Here is a 25,509-nt window from a genome sequence, read left to right on the forward strand (position 1 = left end):
GTCTCCTGTGCTTGCCCCCTCTGTCACCAAGCCTTATGTGGGCTTAGGGGAACACAGGGAACACTTTGGTATCTGTCCATATTGGGTCATTCTTTAGGGGTCCTTCTCCACTCCTGGAAATCCAGCCAGAATTCCCATCATGGCTCTCTTCCTCTTCTCTGCTCATTTTACCCTTTACCTTGGTGACCTTGTGCACTCTGCTTAATAGATGGATCCCAGATTTTTTCTACAGCCTGCGTCTCTCCTCTGAGAGTCTCGTATGGAACCAAGTCCTCATTTCCATTCAGTGTCTCAAAAGTACTTAAACTCTCAGTGTCCCCAGATGACATCATCCCCCACCAGCCTGCTTGTTTGTGGTCCAGTGATCTCTATTTCAGGAAATGCCAGAACCATCCACCCAGTTTCCCAAGCCAGAAACCTGGGGGCAGGTGATGATTGCCTTTCCTTCTTGCTCATTCGCCACACCCAGTCAGTCATCTGGTCTCTCAGAATCTACTCCCAGTTACTCCCGCATCTGTTTACTTCTCTCCAGCTATCTGAGCATGGTGAATTACTTACCCAGGTTCTTCTTTGGCTTTATCTGTATAATGAGGACAGAGTAATTCTCTTAGAATTGTTCTGCACTGAAGTGAAATATCTGGTGCAGGGGAAACTACGTGAACGTTAGGGTAATGACGATGCTCATGACCCTGATTGGCACATTTAGCTGCCTTATATATTTAAGATTACTTTCAGGATGGTCCATCCTGGGGGAAGATAATACCAGTACCCTGGGCTGTTGTGGATCTGCTTGTCAGCCACATCTGGTGCTGCTACTGCCCCCTTCCTTTCACTTGTCCTATTTGTTGAATATGAATGTCCCGCATTGGTGCAGCAGGCTGATCCTTTTTGGAATGTTCTTGCCCTTTTCCTTGCCCCTCTCTCCTTTGTCTCTAAGACTCACTTCACCCTCAGTTACTCAGGGAACCAGAGTCCTCTGTTAAGCATTTTTAAATACTGTGCATTTTATATTTTTTCAGTGTCTGTTTCATCTGCTAGATTATGGGCTCTATAAATCCTGTCTTGTTCAGCTGCTCTGTTTCTCAGACTATGACACAGTGCCTAGCAGGAGAGTAGACCATTATTGGAAACTGTGGAATTAATATGGCTCACATGTAGCTCTCTCCGCAAAGCCTCTGTGAAGACTTCAGCCAGAAGGGGTTTTGTCCACCCCCACCCTCATTTCTAGGGCTCTTGTGTGTACCACCTAGGAGCCACATGTTGTCTGTTACTGTGTTTATTTGCATTTGGTCTTTGTACTAGATTATAAACACTTCAGAGTCCAGATCAAGTCGGCATTCACTGCCGTTCCCACCATAGCTGCTAGCTTAGAGTAGGAGTGAATCTGAAAACGTCTTGTTGAATTTCCCGTTTGTGGTGCTATGGGATTTCATATTGTTCCTATTCTGAAGTTATCTTTCATCCTCCATCTTTCCTTTTGTGGTATGTTTTGTGGTTATAAATCTCTTCCACCGCCATTCAAATATAATCAGTGACAAGAAGGGGGTGGAGGGCTGAAATGCACTGGAGTGTCTTGACCTGTCTGGTATTTATCATAGCTTTCCCAGGAATTGTCCTTGATAGGTCCTTGCTGCCTTGCAAATAAAGTTCAGGCTCTTTAGTGTGGCATTCAGGACCTTCCACAGGCTGACCCTGTGAGCCCTTTTTGTCCTTATTTTCCACTCCCTTTTTTATTGCACACGTCCTGTGCTCTAGCTTAATGGTTTTCAGTTCTGCCATTAGAATCACCTGGGGAGCTTTAAAATAATGCACTGAAGCATGGGTTCTGCCCTCCAAGAGTGTGAGTTCATTGGTCTGTGGTGAGGCCTGGGCGTTGGTGTTTGTGAAAGATCCACCGGTGATGCTGGTGTAAAGCCAGGCCTGGAAACCATTGACCAGCTCAGAGTTGCCCACAAAGTGTGATCTGCTCTAAGAGCTTTGAGAAGAAAGGGTTCTGCAGTCAAGTTTGATTGGTACCGCTTTTCCTGCGCTCCTTTCCAAATATTTGTAACTAGCGCTATCGAATGGGAGGTCTGAGCTGTGCAATGGCAAAGGACCCTATTTAACTCTATTTAAGCCCGGTGAGGTCATCTGGGCAGGGAGTATGATACCTGTTAACAACATCTGCAAGACGCTGTGTAGAAGCTGCTCTGGGCCATGCTGCTTCCAGCCGTATCTCAGCTTTTAAGTCAGTTCTTTATGTGCCCTTTATTCATCTCATCCAAATCAGACCCATGCCCTGCCCCAGGCTTCTTCTCAGAACCCCATTGTACCTTCTTCAGCACTTCCCGGATCTGAAATTCCTCTGCGTCTACCTGTCTGCTTCTGGCTCCCTCCCCCACAAGGTGCACTCCACGACAGCCAGGACTTCTTTGTCTTGTTCGCCCCTGTCTCAGCATCTAAAGTAGGCCTGGCAAATAGGTGCTTAATAAATATTTGTTGAATGGACGGAAAGGCAGCCATACATTTGTGGTTTTGGCTTTTTCTAAGGTACACGTTTAAATATTTAAACTGCCTGCACAGTATAATTAAAAGCAGCTTGAAATACATTTGAACAGTAGCTAGAAATACAGGAACAAAAGGGATGGTAGTAGTTTCTTATACCTTTAATTTTCTCAACCTATCTCGTAAAGTACTAAAAAAAAAAAAAAGTAGATATGAACCTGACTGTAGAGATAATGCTATTTTTCTGATTATAGAGAGGCCTCAGTCTGTGGTGTGGGACTTCTTTTTTCTTTTTAAATTTTTTAACCAGCCTGTCACAGGTGGCTTCTCTCGGCCTGTGGGAGTCACACCTATGTGAGTCATTCAGAGTTTGGGTGAGGAATCATTGAGTGATGGTGGACTTTTGTGTGAGATACACTGCACCAAGGACAAAAGCACACAAAACCCGTCAGGAATTAGTACATTCTATGGAAAAACATCCCCCTATAGTGAGGGTATTCAAATAGGCTTGTCAGGGATGGTAGAGAGGGGATTTGCATATTTGAATCTATGCATGGGTCCCAGCAATTTCTGGCCTTTGTTTGGAAGGGAATCCGAAGGCGTGTTCTCTGTAGGAGTCCTCTTGCTGCCGCTGTGTCTATGGCTCCCGAAGCCTGGCTCTGACCACATTCTGAGTGGGGTTGGCATGTGTGAACTGCCCTGCATGTGTGATAGTTCGAGTGTGACCCGCTATGCCTCGAATTACCAGGAACTGCTCTTTTTACTTCCTGTGCTAGCATGGACGCCAGCCAGTGCATGGCTCGGGCCCGGCCCTTCCTTGGGCTGTTAGAGTTCTCTCCCGGCTTTACTCTGGAGATACCCTTGTGGAGATTTATCTTAACTCAGCATATGAGGTGTTCCCCCATTGTGCTCTCTAACAAGTACCCCAGTTCTTGTGGGTGAGGTGCTCAGCAGTCTGGTGTGAGTAATCTCAGGAAGGAGGTTGAGTGGCATCTCCTTTTATCTATCATATTTCTTAAAATACCTTTTGAAATACATGTCCTGCCAGGGTTTCAGAATGGAAGTTGTAGTCATTTACTTAGCAGTCAGGAATTGTCTGGAGTGAATTTGCATTTCCTGTTGTTGCCCACTGTGATTACTTATTATTCTTTCGGAGCAGCATGGCCTCCTAAATGCCAGAAAAGATGTGCGTTGGGAAGGTAAACAAACCAAACCAGGGTACAAGCCGGTCTTCCAGGTGGATATTCCTTTACGAGTGAAGTGCTCTAACTATTCCCAAACAATTTTAGGGTGCTTGTGAAAGATTTTAGGAGATTCCTACCACCTAAGTCAACTGCGGTTGCTTCTGTTCATTCAACAAATATTTTTGGGTGTCTTCTACTTACCACACAGGGGGGCAGTAGACCGAGATCTCTGCCTTCACTGAGCCTGCATTCTGTAGAACCTTGCTACTCAGGGTGCTGTCTGTAGACCCGCGGTGTCCGTGTCACTTTGGAATTTGTTAGAAGCGTAGACTGTCGGGCCCCACTTCAGGCAGAGATTTTAACAAGATTCCTGGGTGATTATTAGTACACACATTAAAGTTTGAGAAGCACTACTCTCTGTTCATGTAAACAAAAACATGTGAGATGCTTTCAGACGATCACAAATGCCGTGGAGAAAGGACTGTACTGGGCCCGAGAATGACTGGGAGGAGTCGGAGGATGGGGAGTGGAGATGGGTGAGGTGTCCATGGGCTGAGACTGAAGAGGTGAGTAGGCAGCGAGCCTTGGGGAGATCAGGCACAAGGACCTCTCCCTCATCCTTGCATGCTTTATACACCCCCGTTTTTTGGATGATTTTCCCCTTTTCTGCTCTAGGCCAGGTGGGGGCCCACAGATTCACTTGCCTGCTCTGCCTGGACCCTGGGAGTGTTTGGCAGAGCAGCGTGAGTTCAAGCAGAGGGGCACAACTTTGGTTTTGATAGGAGCTGGCTATTTATCTAAGTGAGAAAACAGTCTAAGGGGCTGGAAGGGTATCTTGACAGTTACGACTTCAAAGACTTGAAATTTTATGTGATTGTGAGGGGGAAGGGGAAACCAATAGAGGTCTTGCTAGAATTGAAAGGACCAGAGAAAAGGAAATGCTGGGGAATGTGGATATAGATGTAGGTTTTCCGGAAAATGGAGAGAGGAAGAAAACAGACAAGGAGGTCTTAAGCCTACCGTAAGAGGATAGACTGAAAAACAGAGCATGGCTCTCAGTGTAGAGAAGGTGGTTTATTGCTTTTCTTGGAGGTGTAGGTATCCTTGATGAGAGCTTGTAAGGACCATTAGTGTTTTTATTTGTCTTACTGGTTTTATTCCAATATCCAAAGTTCCTCTGTCTTTAGGTGTTTCTCACATATAGTTTAATCACATAGATCATGTTGGGAAAAATTAAGGTAGATGATCTTCACCTGCTGTGGGTACCAGGAATACTTTTGCTCTCTCTACTCTTGCTAAGTATGATAATGCTTAACTGTAAATCAGCATCCAAGGCACCTCTAGTACACTTATGTCAGTAGGAAAGAGTAAGGTGAAAACAACTTGAGAGATTGACTGATGGATTCAGAGACCAGGAGAGAGAAAAGAGAAATCAGACAATAGCTAGCAGACCTTGCTGTGACATCCTGGGCCTGAGGAAATGAACATTTGCATGGGTGTCTTAGGACTCAGAGTAATCAGGTTCTCTAACCAGCTCCACCTTGTTCCTCGAAGGCTGAAGTCAAGCTCACCAGAGAAAGTCATTTTCTTTCCCTACTCCTGACATCCCACTTTTCCCTCCCATCTTTTTTCCCCATTTTCCCTGCCACTCCCCTCTGGTGGAGCTGAGTATAATCATGATAACATTAGTTACAGTGTTTTTCAGGCTTGAGAACCGAAATGATTTGACCTTGTAGGAGTAATTGGATGTCTGGCACAATGATCGTCATTCTTAACCTTGATAATGTATCACTCTCAAACATTTGGAGCTGTATTTAAACACAATAACCAGAGCCCAGAAGGTGTAGTACGGATAATAGGCATCTATCTGGGATTTCCCTTTTCCCTTAAAGACCTTATAGAAAGCTCAAGAGATGAGAGGAAAGGGCACTTTTTTCTACTCGTGGCAAAAATGCTTCAGTAAAATGCAGCTTTACCTTGGGGACGGATGGGAATAGTTTCATGAAATGTAGGTATACCGTGATCCTCTTCAGGAAGGGCATTGCCCTGCGTACTCTTGCGCTAGCATCGCAAACAGTAGCACCCGTCTCTCTTGTTGGGACAAACAAACAGCGTACTTCAGTGTATGCAGTGAACTGAACTACATACTGGGTACTTGATAGCATACTTTGCACTCTGTAAATTAGCGTAGATACGAGTTCAAAACACAGCAGATTGACATTGCTTTGAGGTATTCCTGTCAGGAGAATCATTCCTTTAGTTCAACTCCCTGGAGGAGGCGGGGGTTGGGTGGTGACTAAAAATTGGTTGAATATTGGCACTTTCATATCGTTCAAGGTAAGACTAATTGAATACTCCTAGATAGTACCTCTTTCTTATTAAAGGACGTGGGATGATGAGAGCTTTTAAAAGTCTTAATACTTACAAAAAGAAAAGTCTTAGTAGTTTGAATCAGTCCTTTATGGAAACTGATAAATGTCTTATCAAATTGATTCTCACAATGTTATCACTTCATTTATTGCTTTATTAAGCAGCATAAAATATTTTGTACAAATAAGTACCTGAACTAAAATAAAACACAGGCATCTGGTTTACCAGCTTGCCAGCAGTGCTGACACTAGGACAGTACCTTTGGTCTAAATCTCTATGCCTTAATTCCAGTTTGGCTTTTTTTTTTTAATACAAAAATTAGTTTTATCCATTGTATATGCTTATCGCTTTTGTAAAGTTGAACTTTGGTAACAAGATAAAAACTTGAGTTGTCAGGTTTTTTTGTGTTTTTTTTTTTAAAGAGTTTATTTATGTATTTGACAGAGAGAGACACAGCGAGAGAGGGAACACAGCAGGGGGAGTGGGAGAGGGAGAAGCAGGCTTCCCTCGGAGCAGGGAGCCCGATGCGGGGCTTGATCCCAGGACCCTGGAACCATGCATGACCTGAGCTGAAGGCAGACGCCTAACGACTGAGCCACCCAGGCGCCCTTGAGTTGTCAGTTTTGAGAAATAGTACTACTTGAGTATTTTTCCTTAGGTTTAGCCTGGATTTTTAGTAAGTCGGAAAGAATTTCTCATTAGTCCTCTGACTTTTTAATCTAGGGGCAAGCAGGATCAGTTCCAGAATTTAGGCCATTTCTGAGAAAATTTGGAACAGATCAATGAACACATGAAGATAATTTATTTTCTGATTGAAATAAAAAATTACAGTCTTTGGTTGTGTAGAGGTAAAAGAAGGGTGAAGGAGAGGGTTGCAGGATTTATTTGTACTTACTCCAAAAAGGATTTCAGATAGACTAAGAAGAAATTTCTCTTCACTTTTTTGAAGTGTTTTATATAATTGGTGAATGTATGTTCTTGATAAACGCTTAATAAGGTAGAGTCTCTCTTAAAAACGTTTTTGGCAAAGAAACTGCTGTAGAAAGCAAATTAATTGTGAGATGTTATTCAAGAATTTTTTTCTGAAACTATAATTGTTTGTGTTTGTTGTTTTCTGGTTGGCTGCTAAAATGGTTTCCTAATAATGTTTTGCTTTTCTCTTTTATTTCAATAATACTGAGCAGTAGTGTTGCTCCTATTTTGATGAGAGACTAAAACTCCAAGAAATATTTTTTAAACGAATAATTGCTTTTGATACATTTCTTTGATTACTAAAATAAAGTTATCTGTATTTTCTCTCAAGTTTATTATGTCATAAAAATAAAATTTGTTTAATTTTTTAAGGAAATCACATAGGCGGAAATAATCTAAATAAAAATTAGATTTTTATTATATTACAACTATTTGAGGGGATGTAATTCAATTCAAGGGTAGGCTTAACCAGTTTTCTGTCTTACTTAAATGACTAATGTAATTTGTTATAAGTGATAAAGAAAATACGTATTTGATATTGTATTCTTCAGCATTTGTTACTTTTTTAATCTAATGATTGAATTGTGGCATTCTTTTCAGTGCATGATGTTGCTTTCCCATGATGCAAGGTAGTTAAAGCATTTTCCAACAGTTCTTGAGTTGGAGTATGAAGAAAAAAAGCGATGAAACCTTCTTCCTTATGTTTTTCTGTTCCATTACCAACTGGTCATGCCACTAGGCCACTGGCCATCTCCATTTTGGAGGTGTTAGCCTGTCAGCATTCATGTGCCACGTGTTGAGTGCACAGCCGAGGTGTTTTCATAGAATGCCTTTTTCTAAAATATTTTGCCCAGTTTGGGGGAGTGGTGTGTGTGTGTGTGTGTGTGTGTGTGTGTGTGTGTGTGTAGGGATGGTCATTTATTGGTTCTTTTTACCGGAGGGTGGCATAAAGGTGGGAAATTACAGGAGGAGGAAATAGAATGGAAATAGAATGGTAGTGAAATGAGGGTAGGAAAATATGTGTGAAACTTATTTTTAAATGACTGTCTTGGTGGGTAGAGGAAGACATAATCGAAATATCAAAAATTGTTAATGCTTTCGACAGACTGTGGCGGTAAAAACAAATTATTTTGTTATGTTTTGGCATGAGCAGTTGTCCTTTTACTGGGGCCGTTCATGCTGTTTTGGAATACCGCGGGCATCGAAAGACAATAGTCTAGCAGTGTCTGTAAAGCCTCGAATACCACAATAACATGCAGTGCCCTAACAGCAGTAGTTCAGAATCTTGGCCTGTTTAAATGGGCTATCTGTGAACGTACTTGCTCAGGGATGCATGAGCCACATCACCTATCAATTTGATTGGAAGCTACAGCGCTGACATAGGCTGATGGATAGCAGATTAGAGCCCTGATTAACCATGTGATTCGAAGACTGTGAATATATTGTCTAAGCAAGATTCATCAGATGCAATCAGAATTTCAAGTGGTCAGATGAAATTCAAATGTGTATTGTGGCGTTTCCTCCCCTAGTGCTTTTCCTCCTAGGTTGCCTTTTTCCCCCCCTCTCTTTCCCCAAAGCTGAAAAATACTTCTTTGATGAATCTGCTCCTTACCCTAAAGCTGTCTGTCTGTTATTCATCAGAAAGCAGGTCGCAGTTCAGTGAGCAGAAGAAAAGATTTTAATAGAAGCTGTGCCAAGGGCTGTAATGCATCATTTTAGGCCCCTAATTACATTACAATGACAAATATCAATGGTGACAACAGCAATAACCTACATCCTTTAATGGCTGTGCTGGAAAAGGAGTTTGGGCCCCACGCCATTAGATTAGACTCAGTTTCAAAACATAGGCCATTAGAAGTGTGTGTCCACAGTATTATTGGCTGATCACTGAAGCCCAGTGGAAAGGCCCGTAAATAAATGATGCCTCCCTAACGCTGGGTCCTGTGGGACAAAAGAGGCAAAATTAGTTGACCATGGAAGCAGAAGTGTTTCCGAGGCAACTTGAGCTTTCAAAGTGAGGAATGACCTGCTTAATTTTATGAAATCACACACACATCCCACCCCCCTGCCGCCAATTAGCCTGACCATGAAAAATCCATTGGCATGACAACTTAAAGAAATTAAGAAGTCTTTCAAGCAAAAGGAGACCTATAAAGAAAAAGTTTGCAGGATCCTCCCCTTTTTTTCTGTTATGTGTGTTAACATACATGAATAAAATAAATCTACTTTTCTACTTTTCTACACTTACTTTTAAGAAAAATGAAGATTTTTTTTTTTTTTTCTCCAGTTGCTCAGACTTAAAATAGCCTAGGCCCAAAATTGAAGAAGGCCAAATAAATGCCTCCCAGCGTTAGGGAGGCATCATTTATTTTGCCTGATGAGCAAGTTTCCTTAGAGTAGTTTTTATTGCCTAGATTATGTAGGCAAACTAAAGAACTCCGTTTTCTAATGTGCCCACACATTTTTAAACCCTCCTAGCAAGGGACTATTTTATTTATGTAAACAACATAATGAGGAAAATATGCTTGGCAGATGGTTCTAAGCATTAGAATCATCAGTTTGGTCTGCCCCAAAGTGTCTCATTATCTTTTATTCTCTCCCCCTCCATCTCTCCCTACAAAAAGCTCAACAGCCAAATGCCTTTGAGATGCAGTGCTCTCTGGTGAATGCTACTCGATTCTCTCAGCTCACACTGGAATCTCACCCAGAACCACTGTGCTATGTCTGTCCAGGTGGAGAGTGGTTTGGTGATTCCCACTGCAGCTTTTCATGGTGCTTTAAGCATTCTTAAAGGATAGCTAAATGCTCCATGGGGCCAGTGCGGTAAATTAAATCAGGTCAGCACAGTTGGGTCCTTCTTCACTGCTGCGTTACTGGTGCTGGGTTTTTGTCCATGCGGTTGGGAATGCAGGCTGGGAGGGAAAGCTTAGGTTTGAAACTTCCTTCATGGTGAATTTGTGTTTTCTCTTGGCTGGCAAAGTTTTTAAGGTGCTGGCATTTAAAAGATTGCATAGCCGCAAAGTCAAAAGGGTTGCTGATGAAAGAAGGAAACCTAGATTGCACAAGGAGAGTGTTGCTGTCATTCTGGTAATGACTTAGCAAGAAAAAGAGCATTTTTGTCCTCTTATAAAATGAGAAACTGACCCTGGATGGAATTTATTTTAAGAATGTCTCAGGAATAGTAATTGCTTTTACATTTTCTGCCTCTCGACACTTCTCGCCTGTCCTTCACCCCACCCACCATTTAAAATATAAGATATTTTGCATTTATGTGTATCGGAAAACCATGTGTTTACATGTCCCATCCTGAAGTATATAAGGAGCCATCTGATAATACAAACTAAGATGAACATCAGTGAAGCTCTGGGTAGATTTTTAAAGAGAAGTTGGTGGTGGCATTTCTTTCTTTCTTTCTTTTTTTCTGTCTTTAACTTACTGTAGCATCCTATTGATAGAAAATTTCTATACTTACAAAAATTGTTAGAGAATAAACTATTATCTGATGTTGCTAGGACTTGGCAGATCTCTAGTTCAAGAATAAGTAATGTTCCAAAGGTTAGTTTCCATATATATATATATATACAGATCCCTTTCTGTTAAGTATAGGGAAATTTTTACCATGGTCTACCTCTGCACAGTGAAAACCCTGGTGGGACCCATTTGGAAATTTTCATGATTGAAGAAAACATGCTGTTCCCTAGCAATTTGTAACTTAAGGATCTGAGTTAATCAACTTATTTGGGTTGGTTGGGTGCTCTTCTTTTGGAAGGTTGGGGACTTGAAGCAAAGGCCACAAATGTAGAAATCCAATGAGCTACTGGGAGAAACTGGGATGGTGGGAAGAATGTATTTTTACTGTCAAACTAAAAACTCAAGGTTTTATGAAAAACCGTATTAGAATGAACAAGGGTCCTGTTGAAAACTGATTTCCAGTCATGAAAATAAATTCCTTTTTATGTTGTCCTGGTACTTGAAGGTAGACTTTTTAAGATGAATGCTGGTTAATAAATTGTGCTATTAATGTGGCACTGTTGTCACTGCCTCCTTTTAATGGGCTTGCTGATGAGAGTTTTCCTCTTCCTTAGGAAATACGCCAGCCAGAATATAAAGTGTGTTTTAATATCATCCTGTTAATATTTCGGGAATTTGTAACCAGCTGACTGTTCTCTTTATTGCTTTCCTTCCCCCCCCCCTTTTTTTTTTAATGCAGGCAGAGATTGTCAAGAGGCTGAATGCGATCTGTGCACAAGTCATTCCCTTCCTGTCCCAAGAGGTAAGGCAGTTGGTTTGAGACACTGGGCTAGAAGGTGCCATTTTAGTGGTTTTGCAGAAAAGGGATTGTGGAACTGACTCTTCGGCCTTGTCAGTCTCTTAGTGTTTGTATGGCACATTTCTAAGATACAGTGTTCACATTCCAACTTCTACACCTTATTAACATTCAGTGGAGTATAACTGTGTTCATATGATGGGACATTTTCTAATGTGTGAAGCAAAATTCAATTGTTAAAATATTTTGCTGTCATTGGACGATGTAGTGTTGCTCAGAATTATGACTGTTTTTCATAATGGCATCTAATAAGGTGGATTGAAATATTGCCCAGAAGGGTTTGTTCTACACTTTTGTCGCTGGGCATTAAGAGTTGGCAGAAGACACATCCATAGAAAGTGCTTTACGTAGTAAACAAACTAATGTAACTTTTGGCTAGCTGCTTTAAAAAAGTTAACTTATTACCTGTTCAAGTCCTAACACTGTGCGTGCACTTGGAAAAAGATAGGCAGGATGAACTCTGTGGACTCGGTGCTCTGGGTACCACAGACTTCGCGCATCGTCCGGGCCCGTGCCTGTCGTGTGGCTCACCTGCTGCTTCTTGCTCACCAGCGGTGGAAGCACACGCTGTGCAGACGCACTCGTGTTGGAATGAGAAGGTGCATTTCTCGTGGATGGTGGCTTCCTTGTGGCTTCTACCCCTTTGTTTGCTCGCTTGCTTTTGGTAGTTACAAAGTTTAGGTGCAGTGCTCAAGAGATCATTTTTGCTTCTGGATTACTGAGTCCGTCATTTGCTCAGGTAAGGTCTTCTGTGAGAAGGCAAGAAGCTAACTAATGGAGTATCTGTGTGTCTCAGCCACCGAGCTGTGTGTTGTGGGCTAGAAGGCACCGGGGCACTCTCCTCCTACCCTTTACTTCTTTAGCTGTGTTGTGACCTTGCTTTCCAGGGGAGCTGTCCATCTGCCTGCCCACCAGTGGGCATGTGCTGATGTAAGCCTGCAGCGGGTATTTGAGCATGGGTGTGTGTTATAGATAATGGGAGTTACTGTGTGAATTCTTATTTGGTTTGAACTGGGTTGGATCTCAGTAACCATGGGTACCTTTCATCAGATACATATCCCACGGAGGTGCTCATATTCACAAACCATGGACCTGAGTTAACATCCTGAATTCAAAGGTTCTTCTGGACCACAAACAACAATGGAGGAGTCTTTCTCGCCCTTTAGCTGTGACCACAAAACCACTACCCACTATACCCCCATTTGCCTATTTCTGCTCCGGATTTGCTGTGACTAGATTGGGTGGAGTGATGAGTTAAGAGGCCTGTTTGCATTTCTTCGGGAAGCTGGGCCACGCTTCGCCCAATCCAGACCAGTGTGTGTTTCTTCTTAGTTGAAGTAGTTCTGCTTTATGGAGATGGAGGATGGGAAGAATGTGTATATAACCCGCAGAGCTGTAACCATGCTGAGGTGTTCTACCCCAGGTGGAGGGAAGAGTTCGAACTGTCCCTGGGGTGGTATGAGACTTGAGGCCTTTGCAGGCGTAGACCCCCTATCTATAATCAGTGGTATAGCTTATCCCCGTGGCATTTTCCCAGGGTCTGTGGGGTTATATGCAGAAGTGGAAGGAGGTCTTGGGGGTGTTGGTGGAGCTGATTTGCAAAAGGTTGTTTGCCCTCATGAGTTGTGTTGTTTGTGTGAGCAGGCCCAGTAGGAGGAGAATGTGTAATGGTAGTGGTGCTGAGCAAGACCGGACTGGAATGAATTGGCTAAGAAAGGAGTTGCACCCCACAGAGGAAAGCCACGGGGAGACGCTTGGGACTCCTTTTCTCTGCTTGAGGCTGGGAAGACAGCATCGTGATCTCACCACTTACTGTTTATTTCCCAGATTCTTTTGACATTTCTTGGTTGAAATCCTTGATTTGTGTGTAATGAATGACCTGTGTCATGGTTTTCTAAATCCTGATTCTGTGTGTATCTTTTCTTCTGCTAACGTTGGATTGAATTGGCTCTTCTTTTTTCAGTTTCTTAAGGTGTGTGTCTCTTAATGTGTGGGCCACAGACATGTTTGTTCCTGTCCCACCCAGGCCTCTCTGATGTTTTGTGTCTGAACATTGCCCACCTCCTTTCATCTTCTGGGCATTCTGTGAGCATCAGACTCCTCTCTTCTGTCCTGAGGCCAGATGGACCGTAATCTGGAGGGAGGGGAGGAGGCAGGTTATTAGAGGAAGATGAATTCTATTTCCTGTCTCTTCAGAGGCATGGAAAATCACTCTTGCATGGCTGCGAGCGTCACTCGGTGCCAGGTCTGAAGGCTCTTAATCTGATCTTTTAACACCGGCTCTCTGTGTGACAGTCTCACTGCCAAAACGGCAGCTGCGGCATTAGAATTTATTTTAAAACGTTTTTATTTAAAAATGAAATGATTGTATTTAGAAAAAAGAAAAACATTCCCTGAAGACTAGTACATATAAGCTGCAGGACAGTGGTTGGAGGAATTTTTTTTTGGAATTTGACAGGAACGAGAGGTAAATTCACATACTTTTAGAAGCCCGTTGTTAATTTAGCCCCCATGCTCATTAATGTACCTGCTTAATACTGCTTGTGGTTAGTATACCACATTTTCTAAAATTTAAAAAATACACGTATAATACTGAATGGCAACTATTAAATAAATATAGTTTTAAGTGCCACACTTTTTTGGGAAATAAGTTGTGTAATTGTAGTTCAAAAGAACTTAAAGTATGTCTGTGTATTGCAGGAAACAATCACAGGAAAAATATTTTCCTGGTAGATTTCACAAAAACATTTTTTAGAATTATAGCCAATATATATTTTAATGATGTGCTTGTTGCACTCATATATGACTACTTCCAAAGTCCCAGGCATTAGACAAAGATAACTTTTGTCATTAAAGTGAGTATCACACATAGTTCTTCTTCTTCTTCTTCTTCTTTTTTTTTTTTTTTTTTTCTAAGGGGGGAGTTGAGGCACGCAAATGGGAGGGGGAGGAGCAGAGGGAGAGAGAGAATCTTAAGCAGGCTCCACGCTCTGTGCAGTGCCTGACGCAGGACTCGATCTCACGACCCTGAGATCATGACCTGAGCTGAAATCAATAGGGGGATGCTTAACTGACTGAGCCACCCCGGCATCCCTCACATACAGTTCTAAAAATTTTATAGGATCCCTAATAACAGAATTTAAAGAAGCCTCATGAGTGAGTCCTCACCTGTCTGAAGCTGTTTTTTTTTTTCCTCCCACTTTGGGCTTTTAGGAATGGGTAAGACTGATCTATATTCTGTTGCCCTCAAGTTTCTCCTTTAAAAGGCAAATCTCAACGTAGTAAGTGGGAAGTTCTTCTCTTTCCTGCTTTGGGTCTCCTTTGCAGGAGAGGAGCTATAAATAATCAACTCCCCGTTGGCAGTTCCATAAGCAAGAGATGCCAGAATGATGACAGTTGGATCTGGGTCGAGTCCTGGCCTCTCTGTTACAAATTACATAGCTTACTGTAGCCAAGTAAAGCTGGGTGACCTTTTTAGCAAGTGGTTCGCTTCTGTAAGCCTCAGTCTCCTCATCTGTACATGAGGTTAGTTGCAGCATGCGATGCATACTTGGGATTACATGCGTGCCGTGTGGCGCATGGTGAGCCCCTCCTGATGTTGGGTCGTGGCAGTGCCTGCTGCGGCAGTCGGAGCAAAGCTCTGAGTTTCCTTTTTGAGAAGACCTGGAACCAGCCCTCCCTCCCCTTTTTACTCATTGCCTTTGAAAGAATGAATTGCTTATCTTCCTCTCCTATGCCCTTATAGAGGACAAAAGCGTAAATTAAAACTCAAATCAGGGCTGTGAACTAGCTAAAAATCTCGGTGAGGCATATTTGGTAGCCCCAACGGTGATTCTCTTCTAGCTCCAAAAATTAATTTTCCAGTTTAGCAACCACCTGTCTCTCCCCAACCAGCAAGCAAATACCCAGACGGTGACAGCCCTTCAAGGTGTTCAATCTATAGAGCTGACCTCCGAAGGAGCAGCAGTTTGGGATGTGGTCTGTATTTTGCCCACGAAGCTATCTAGACAAACAAACTTCTCAGTCCAGTTGGGGACTGGATCTTTTCCAAATATCTGGTTGCTTAGCTGAAATTAGTTTTGTTTTTACACGTAGTGTATGAATGGACTCTCTTTTTTCATCAGGGATTTCAGGATATATCTTGTAGACCCTTAGACCTTACGGGGCCTCAGCAAAATTGAAGGATGCTACTAAGTACTGACTTGTCTCCTGTGCCCTCTACCCCGCCCCCAACCCCTGTTTCTTGTTTCTTGAGTTACTTAAGTGGAGGCAGAACTGCTTTATGGTTGCTGGGGGAGCCCTGTGGACTCATCCTCTCAGAGCCGAGGGGGCATGATGGCAGAACCCCCAGCTTTGAGGCCTGGGCTTACCAGTCAGCAGCTGTTTCTTCCTTGTATGTGAAAATACTGATTTCATAGGAAATTTAAGTCATTCTTTTGATCACATTTAATAATAGTCCTCTGGTCATTAGAAATTTTAGGGTGTAAAAGGGAAATTAAGAGTGAAATTTTTAAGCCTTTTATTTTTATTCTTGTATTTACCTAGGGAAAAGAGAGTATTCCAACTTGAATGTGGTGCACATTCAATTTTAACTCAAAACTTGGTTTTTATTAACCTGTTAGCCTATCTAATGAGTAGAACCAAATAGTATTTTCCTCTAAAATTCTGCAGATTGTTTGGGTGCTTTCCATTGCATTTAAATAGTAGAAAATAGTACGCAAGTACATAATGGTGGTAATACGTGTTTATGTAAATTCTCCAATTCCAATAGCAAGAACAGCTGTGATACCTGACTTTCTATTTTTGACATGCCATAAATTTGGTCCTTTTCATTTGATGGAAAACAAACCCCTTTTATGATATGAGGTATGAGTGTATCTCAGATGCTGTTTTTTTTGGTACCTGGGTTAATATGGTACTGAATTGCTCTGAACCACATTTTGCATGTATAGAATAATTGTAAAATGGAAGTTGAAAAATGTGATCAGTCACTTTCATATTGTGCCTCAGGGAGGAAATGAACAAAATACAGTGGTTACATGCCCTGGTGGCAGTGTTCTCGCCTCATAATGGCACCCGGTTACCTCGTCTTACTGCTTGTTAACTTTGTAAGGAACCAGTGGCTTGTGATAACATGGTTTGATGGAGGTAAGCTTGGCTGAAATCACCAGAGATCCCCTGATAAGTATGCGATGACACCCACAAGACCATCTTCAGATATCGTTCATTAAATGCCAGCAACCTTCACAGGACGCATCTGCGTTCCAGTCGGGGCCGTTCTGTCACTGCTGGTAAAATGTTACGACAGTGCCGTATATCCAAGGAATGTCCTGAAATGACTAATACACCTAGAATGGGGCTTTAATGGATTTTGTCTCGTTTTCGGATTCTCACATTGGACAGCCTTTCATTTAAAGTCTGTTTTTTTCCTCACAATACTGAATGAGGCATCAAGGATCATAATCCTGTCCCGTGTTCCTCAGTTTGGCCAATTGACTTGTTCTGTGTGACTGTGCATTTTAGTGACAGTTGCATTTTTGGTGAGATCCTTATAGTGGCATTATGGCCTGCTTACCCTCAGCAAGTAAATGATTCTCAGGAGGGAGAACTTCTCTGCAGGTTTCAGTGTAGGCCTCCTTTCAGAGGCAGTGTTTGCCAACCCTTACCTATATGTGTCGAAAAAATTAAGGTGCTTTTGAGAAAGCTACACATTTCTTTGACTTTCAGTTAGGTGATGATTGGATTATAACTGGAGCTAAGCTTTAAAATACTTTAAGTAGAGCTTATAATGTCTAATACGGTAGCCATAGCCATGTGTGGCTATTTAGATTTAAATTAAAATTAATCAAAGTTAAGTAAGGTTACAAATTAAGTTTCCCAGTCACATTAGCCTCATTTCAGGTGCTCAGTATCCACATATATGTGGCTAGTGGCCACCAGATTATCAGCACAGATTTAGAACGTTTCCAACATCGTAGAAAGTTCTGTTGGAGAGCAGAGACTTGAGAGCTTATTGGACAGGTCAGGCAAGAATGCTCTGTCCTCTCAGGTGGGTGAGAGCAGAGAAGGTGAGGCTAAATGATAAGTAGGAAAAAGCCTTGCGCAGCACTTCCCAAGCCTTAGTCCCAAGTTTCACAGCTAAAATTTTTTAGAGAACCCTGCTTAGAGAAGACCTGCCATTTACCAGGTATTAGCCAAATTAAACCCGGTGGGGTTTTTTTGTTTTAAGTAATATCTGATTTCTTGTGGGACTGACATTTCTTGGGACACCATTAGGAAGGGCTGATTTGAATTTAAAACTTCTTTGGGGCCAGTACACTTGGTAGAGTTGCTGAAAAAGGCTGAGTAGGATTTTAGCCTGACTTACTGGGCATGGAGTGACACTTTCACTCAGATTTGACCTGCTTAGCCATCCCTGGAGTATTCGGTCTTGTCACCTAGAACACAACCGAGGAGTGGCCAGAGGATGAGTGGCCGAAAGCTAGTGGCCTGGGGATATTTAACCTGGAATAGAGAAAGTGAAAACAACCATTAGGCCATTTTCATGTACTTGAAGTGCACTCCAGTGGAGGAGACTGTAGAGGCAAAACTGGGTCCAGTGGGAAGAAGTTAGGAGAGTTAGATTTCGAATCAATACTAGATAGAGTCCATTATCCCCACATAGAAAACACTTGTGCATGAGCTGGTGAGTTCCCTTCCAGAGGTTCTGATCAAGCAGAGAGTGACAGACTACTTGGTATGGTGTGACAGAGGAAACTCTTCTGTTGGATATAGTAATGGCTTTTGGCGTGTGCTTGATAGTATACAATGCCACCCTTCCAGTCCGCTCAGCCAGGGCAGCATTTAGAAATCTGTAGGCTTTTGGAAAGGTGGAGAGTCTTTTGTTGGTCAGTTTGTTGTTACGGTGCTGGGGGCACCACTGCCATCTGGGTCTCATGATTTCTAAGGCCTTTACTAGTTCTGAGTGAGTGGCTTTTTATGTGCATGTGGCTAATGAGTCCTGTGAGCAGAAGGGCGTTCGGTCCAAGTTCAAGCAAGTTTATCTTTTACCCTAGAGTATTGCGTTAGCCTCTCCCTCCTATCTTGATTCACCTCCCTGTCGTCCAGCTTCCTTACTATTCTTTACTATCCCAGCTCTATCTTACTAAAATGCAAAACTGATAACACTCAGCTGCTTTAACATTTTTAACAAAAAATGTCTTCTCTGGGGGCGCCTGGGTGGTATAGTCGGTTAAGTATCTGACTCTTGGTTTCTGCTCGGGTCATGATCTCAGGGTTGTGAGATTGAACCCCACGTTAGGCTCTGCACTCAGCATGGAGTCCGCTTGAGATTCTCTCTCCCTCTGCTCCTCCCGCTCATTCTCTCTCTCAAATAAATAAATAAATATATCTGTCTTTTAAAAGAATGTCTTATCAGGATAAAGTCTAAGTTTTCCACATGTCATGCAAGGCCTGCCAGTGTTTGGCCTCCTCCTGCCTTGACAGATTTCACTTCCGCTAGTACATGGTTCTAGAGAGCGTGCCTGGGCCGTACCCATGTGACTTCAGGCGCTTGCCTTTGTTGTTCTTTTTGTGAATATTTCTTCCATTTTAAAGTTTGCATGTGTGTTTTGCCATGCCTGAGAAGGCTTTCAGTCCCACCTTGCTTCGTCTCTCCCAACTTTTCCCCTTACCCTGTTCTTCTCCTGCAGCCATCCATGTTCGTTCTTTTCCTTGACAGCTCCTTTCTCCTCCAGGGACCTTGCCCAAGCTCTTCTCTCTGCCTGGGATTCTTCTCTCCTTGTTTCATCCACAGAACTCTTGCACATCCTTCATGTCCCAGTTGTTGGGTCAGCCTCCACAGGGAATCTTCCTTCAGCCCTAAGATTCCATTAGGTATTTCCCCAATAAGTGATTGCGTAGGGTGCCTGGGTGGCTCGGTCATTAAGCGTCTGCCTTCGTCTCAGGTCATGATCCTGGGGTCCTGGGATCGAGCCCGACATCGGGCTCCCTGCTTGGTGGGAAGCCTGCTTCTCCCTCTCCCACTCCCCCTGCTTGTCTTCCCTCTCTCGCTGTGTCTCTCTCTGTCAAATAAATAAAATCTTAAAAAAAAAAAAAAAAAGGTAAGTGATTGCATAGCATCCTGTAATTTTCTTCATGGAAATTATCCTCCAGTTGTGATATTACCGAGGCTCGTGAGTGTTATTCATTCACCGAGTGTCTTGTTCATGACTCTAGTCTCAGTGCCCGCCACAGTTGCCTGGCGCACAGTAGGTTCTTAATAAATAATTGAATGAATGAATAAGAAAACAAAGCCTTTCCTGATGCTCCAGGAAGTACGCTGGGCATTCCTTCCTATAACCTCCCTTAGTATTATTTTATGTCCTGCTTTCCTGTATAGTGTAAGATGCTCTATGTCTGGGTGTTCTTTGAGGAGTAGTGGGGCCATTATTCCAAGTGCTTACTTTTTCTTGTCACATGTCAGGAACATTAATGTTGTTCATTATAAAAATCCTATTTCATTTTACACCGCTGCCTTTACCCACTTACCTCTTTACTTACCCTTATCAATAAGGGAGGTAAGGGAGGGGGTGGGTATTAAAAAAAATTCTAAGTTGTAGCAGTTTTTTCTTGTTTTTATTGGAAGTACTACATCTGTTGCCATGCCCTAAAGTATTGGCATGGCAGGTATGGTCATTGTCATCTCTTCCCCAAAACATACATTAAATACCTGTTATACATGTATTAGTGGTTTGTTAAGGTCTGTTTCTCAGCAGGCTTTGTTGGACTTACGACTTCTATTGTTTCAGTCTCTTTCTTATTGAAAAAAATTATTAAGACTCTTCCTGAAAAATGCAAAAAATAATTTTATGAAAGTTAAGTAGGAAAGTGATTTAATGTATAGAGTTTCATTTTAGTGCCTCCATCCATGCTTGTATTCCTTAAATCACAATATTTGAGATATAACTTAGACATTATAAAATCCATTTGTTTTAAGTGTGTAATTTAGTGATTTTTAGTAAATTTACAGAGTTGTACAACCATAATCACATTATAGGTTTTTTTTTTTTTTTAAGGATTTCTTTTTTAAAATTATAAATCACAGTATTTTAAAGAATAAATTATTGGGCTTCCCCCCCTTCCAAGTCCCGGTTAGGGGCCCCCTCTCTCACCTTAGGCTTATTGATACATTCTTAGTAGCATTTTATTTGGTGGTGCTGGTAGAAAAAGTTCAATCCGGAGCCCCTATGTGAGGGAGCACCTTGAGCACTAAGAGGCCATAGGACTGTTGCTTTCTGCAGATTGACTGGGGCTAGAGTGGCTGTCACCACTTGTGGTGAGGTGGCAGAGGGGAGAAGCAGGAAGTGGGAGAGGAAATGAGATGCAGGGTGGAATGGGAGGAGAGGAACAGATGGGGAAGGGGAAGAAAAGGGGAAGAGATGGCAGACGTAATGGGAAAACCATCAGGGTTCTGAGGAGATGTGAAAAACTTGCTGTGTTTTCTGAGTCAGAGAGCTTATTTCTTAAAATTAAAAATGGAAAAAAAATTCTACCTTTGGGTCAGTTTATGAGGATTTGGGGCTTCTTCATCGAGTGTTCACTTTTTTTCTTTAGTGATCGTTTGCCCCTCCTTTCCTGAGGTGCGCTTCTTACAGTGTTACTAACATGGCTGAGTGAGCAGTGGCAGGGTGTTTCTGGTGCTTTCAGAGCACACTGGGAGGAGGCATTCTTTGCCTTAGGGAGCTTCTGTTCAAAAGGTCCTTAAGCCAGCAGATGATTCACAGTTGTAAGCAGAATTAGGGAAGTAAAATCCTGAACTCCAGGTAGAGTTCAGATGTGGTTATTAGCCCGTGGCCACTGCCATGAGAGGAAATGAAGGAGCTGAATCATGACTTCCATTGTCATTTTAGCTTTTTAGCAAGAGTTTCTATAGGAACATCAGATGTCAGTGTTCTGGTTCACTGCTGTGTTTCTGTTTTTCTCAGTAAACGCGCTTGATTTTAATGCTGAGCCAGAAAGATAACCCCACTGCCCTAAGGCGTCTTTGCCCCCGTCTTGGCAGTTGGAGTCCAGGTTATGAAGCAAGAGTTGAACAATCTTCATGGTAGAAAGGCCCCTAATAGCTGTATTTTCTGCATGTCTGTCTTACGGAACTGTTCTTTGAATGTGTAATATAAAGTAGAGGATATTACACTAATATGGAAATATTTCAGTAATATACAGAAATTGGACACAGTAAGAACTTAAAAAGGCTTTTGTTGAATGGATGCATGAGTGGAGTGAGTGACAGTTTGGATGGGTGTTTGTGTGGTCCTTTGGCTTTCAGTTTCTTGAAGTTTTGAGCAGCCGTTGTTGAATGTTGGAGAGTAAAAGGTGGAAAATCCATTACCATTTTCTATCCATGTACTCACTTTGAGTATTAGAAAAATCCCAGAGTCGTCCTACATGTTGTCTTTTTCTCTGTTGTCCGAGTACTGCCATTTTTCACTACTCTGACAATTAGATTGCTTTAAATCTAAACATGAACTCTGTGCTTGTAGGTTAACATACTGGTTAGGGTAGCTTCGAGGAAAAACTGCTGTTACTGGTCACTTTACTGAGCATGCGTCTCTGTTCCTCTACTAGTGTCTTTATAAATCTTTAGGACTTTTACTTTCTTCAAACAGAGAAGGAAATGAGTTATTTCACTTTGGGAAATATTTTATTAAAGAGTAAGAGAATGGGTGGAGATATCTAGAAAGACTTTTGGGGCACCTGGGTGGCTCAGTCCCTTAAGCTTCTGCCTTCAGCTCAGGTCAGGGTCTCATGGTCCTGATTAGGGTTAGGGTTAGCCCAGACGGGAGTCCGCTTCTCCCTCTGCCCCTTCCCCCCCTGCTCGTGCACGTGCGCACACGCTCTCTCAAATAAAGTCTTAAAAAAAAAAAAAAGACTGGGTTTGTTTCTTAGGCCCTTGTTTTGAAACTCTTACAATTAAGAGAAAAATCAACGATATCTAGTTTAATGTTCAGAGTTTATTAAAAGCTCAAGATGCAGTGATCTGTTTGACATTTTTCTTTCCATTAGATTAATAGGCAAAAAATACACATTTCTATTAGGAAATCAAGGGTGAAAACACCACATGTGGGTAACTAAAGCAGTTTTCTTTTCCACACTCCACACGCCCCTTCTAACCCTACACAGCTGGGAGGTGGAAATATTGGTCACCCTAGTTGATCGCAGGAACTGGGTATTTTTGAGAGTTTGGAAATGTAATACGAGGTAGCTCAAGGGGAATTTCATATATATAATCGATGGCTTAGCTTTTTGTGTGTATTAAGCAATATGTTAGCTAAGCTTCGTATTCACTTCAAATCAGTGGAGAGAAAGTTAGTTATATTTCTCAACTAGGATCAGTCAAAAGATTCTTCCTAGCCACACAGAGGAGTGCCTGTCTCATAGAACAGTCTTTTTGGCTCTTCATTCATTAAACCTAGTTGAAAAAAGTCCAGAGGAGACAGACCTATTTTAGACCAAATTCGAGAATGTAGATACTAGAGTGTTCAAGTGTATTTAGTTGAGAATAATATGTATATTTGGGGGGGTACTTGTGGACATACAAGTGTATGTCCAGAAGTGGGTGAGTGCCCCCTTGCAGAGACTTCTGTGCTACTTCATTTTTTTAATATTACACAAATTACCAATACTCCGTTCTTGCTCATTCTTAGAACTGAATTCTGGATAGAGGGAGGGATTTTCCTATACTATCGGTCCTAGTTTTTCCAGAAGAAAAATAAATGAAACTTGTAGGTTTTAGTCTTCTGTTGCACGGAGAAGAAACACCTGAAGTCCTTAGACTTTACTGCTAGTGAAAGTTGTACATTTTTAATCTCTTTTAAATATGCAGCCCTTCATGACAGGAATTAAAACATGAACACTTTACACATTTTCAGAAGACAGTAAATGTTTAATTTTAAATGGCCTTCTAATGCTTACTGTAACAACTACCAGGAGAAATTTTAAAAATAAATACTTCCAGGAAATATTTTTCAGAATTTTTATGTAGATGGCAGAGAAAAGGGGGTACAAAGAAAGCAGGTGGGGGATGGGTTGTGTTGTCGTGTTTGTTAGTTTTAGTGGAAGATGCTGGGCCACAGCGCACCACTGACATCAAAGTAAAATTTAAGCTGCTTCTACCAGTTGTAGGGGAGCGTCCTTCGTGGGGGTACAGTTGGTTGCCCATTTACTTCTCTGGAGTAGAGACCCAAGTGTACCCTAGACATTTAGTCAGCCACCACCGGGGGCTTTTATTTGAAATATGGAGACCCCTAAATCCTGTTTTGCATGTAATTGAAGTTAGAGGACATGTTAGGAAAAGCTGTTCTTGACTGACTAGAAAGCAAATAATTGTATTCTGTTTCTGATCTTCATTTATAGCACCAGCAACAAGTGGTGCAGGCTGTGGAACGGGCCAAGCAGGTGACCATGGCCGAACTGAACGCCATCATTGGGGTACGTGGCCTTTCCATTTTAGCTCTGATCTTAGTGTGTGTCATCCGCTCGCTTGCTCTCTCTTTTTAAATTTTGTTCCATCAAAAGGGCAAAAGGCAATAGAGGACCACAAAGTGAAATTCAGCATTTTGCCTTCTGTCTCATGTGAAATTGGATGGCTTCCTCAGAAACTTTGGATCACATTCTCACCAATTCCAGTTGACATGTTCCCAGAAATTCTCTCCTAAGGGGATTAGACAGTTGTTTTTCATAATATTTCTTTCCTTTGCAATCAGCTCCCGTTGCTGGCCTAGGCCTGAAAAGAAAGATGGAGATTGCGCTGATGGTAAAATGACCTGATTTCTTTGATCTTTCCACAAATATAGAGTACCTTCATACTGTTTTTGGTGAAATGTACATTTTTTTTTGTATCTCCCAGCTACTCTTCCTCCTTTGTGATGAGTGTTCTTAAGGGCTAGTGTCCATTTGTAGTTGGAATACTAGATGAAAGATGTACCTTTTGGCACAGTCAGTGACCCAATTAGGAAATTCTTCCTGGTGATGGTAGCGTTAATGTTGCATAGAAATCCTGCTGGAATTCATAGGTTTGTGCAATCACTCCAACTCTGCTTAGATTTTTGTTCTTCCAGATGAAGGTAACAAGTAATAAAATAAGGTGCTAAAACTTAAGGGATAATAAAGGTGAAAAATCTTAGCTGAAAAGAGCACAATATCACATCTCTATTTATGCAGCTGGTACAAGCAGTTCCTTAGATTATTCTAATGAAGACAATACAACTATACTTTCCTCTCTCTGCCCCCTCCCAAATACTTTCTTTTGTGTATAGATTATACACAAAAGTCTTTTCTCTTTTTTTCCCCTCAGTGTATCAAACACACTTTGAAATGCTAATTATTCCATTTACTTTCATTAAAATTCAAATTGCTGAGTGAAGATGCGGATAAGGGTCGCCTGATAATCAATCTGAAGTGAAGATATTGCTTCAATTATGCCTCTGTCTTTTAACAAAGGAAATCACAACTCTGGGATGACTGGCGGCGGTGGTGGAGTCCTAGTCTGATTGTGGCTTGTTTTTTAATGGGCTATTTTGAGCTCTGTTATGTGGCCCTCTGACCACAAGAAAACACTGGTAGTAAATTGGACGACATCATAAATGGGAAGGGGCAACCTTTATTTCCTCAGAAGTGCTCCCTTGGAAAGAAGGCAGAATCAGAACCAGCCGTGTAGACTCATCTGTCGTACACTTTCCACGCTCTGGGGATGAGGGAGAGATGAGAAATGAATACATTTCACAAGGAGTTTTTATTCCATAAAACTCCAGAAAATAGCAGCATGTTACATTTTTTAAAAGGTTGCAGAAGCTTTCATTGTAGAGTTAGGTGTTTATGCCTCTTCCAGCCATGTTTGCTTGAAGCACTCGTATTCGCGTTGGGATGTATTTTGGTTCCCGACCTCCCAAGGTCACCAGGGATGGAACCTGCATTTCTCACCCACGACACGACTGTCTGCTGTTGAAGGAGAGAATGTGTGCAGGAGGACTGAAAGGGGAGCGCGCTGGGTCATCTCTGGCTTCTTGGTGTTCATTGTTTGTGTGAACTGCTGAAACACAAGTAGCATCCTACCTTAGGACTGGTTGGCAGCCGCTTCTCCAGGAAACAGGAGGCTGTTTTGTTTCTTTTCCCAGTCTTACTAGTTACTGTCAG

The 25,509-nt window shown here is 42.0% G+C and overlaps 1 protein-coding gene across 16 annotated transcripts in view; it reads left to right on the forward strand.

Annotated features, from left to right (window-relative positions):
• TLE4 (TLE family member 4, transcriptional corepressor) overlaps positions 1 to 25,509 on the forward strand; it is a 142,183-nt gene that overhangs the window by 24,547 nt on the left and 92,127 nt on the right. For 6 of the 16 annotated variants that reach the window (XM_045882295.3, XM_045882296.3, XM_064579773.1 and 3 more), the window contains 2 exons: positions 11,221 to 11,283; positions 23,731 to 23,805. The exons of 1 other annotated variant lie outside the window; for it this stretch is intronic. In XM_045882295.3, coding sequence (XP_045738251.1) covers positions 11,221 to 11,283; positions 23,731 to 23,805 — 138 coding nt within the window. The remainder of the gene's footprint in view (positions 1 to 11,220; positions 11,284 to 23,730; positions 23,806 to 25,509) is intronic. 9 more of the 16 variants (XM_045882297.3, XM_054509191.2, XM_064579779.1 and 6 more) reach the window with 2 other exon arrangements.

Source organism: Mirounga angustirostris, unplaced genomic scaffold, assembly GCF_029215605.1.
Source record: "Mirounga angustirostris isolate CCGP_5_RB_7025 unplaced genomic scaffold, mMirAng1.0.hap1 SCAF_15, whole genome shotgun sequence".
NCBI classification, from domain to species: domain Eukaryota; kingdom Metazoa; phylum Chordata; class Mammalia; order Carnivora; family Phocidae; genus Mirounga; species Mirounga angustirostris.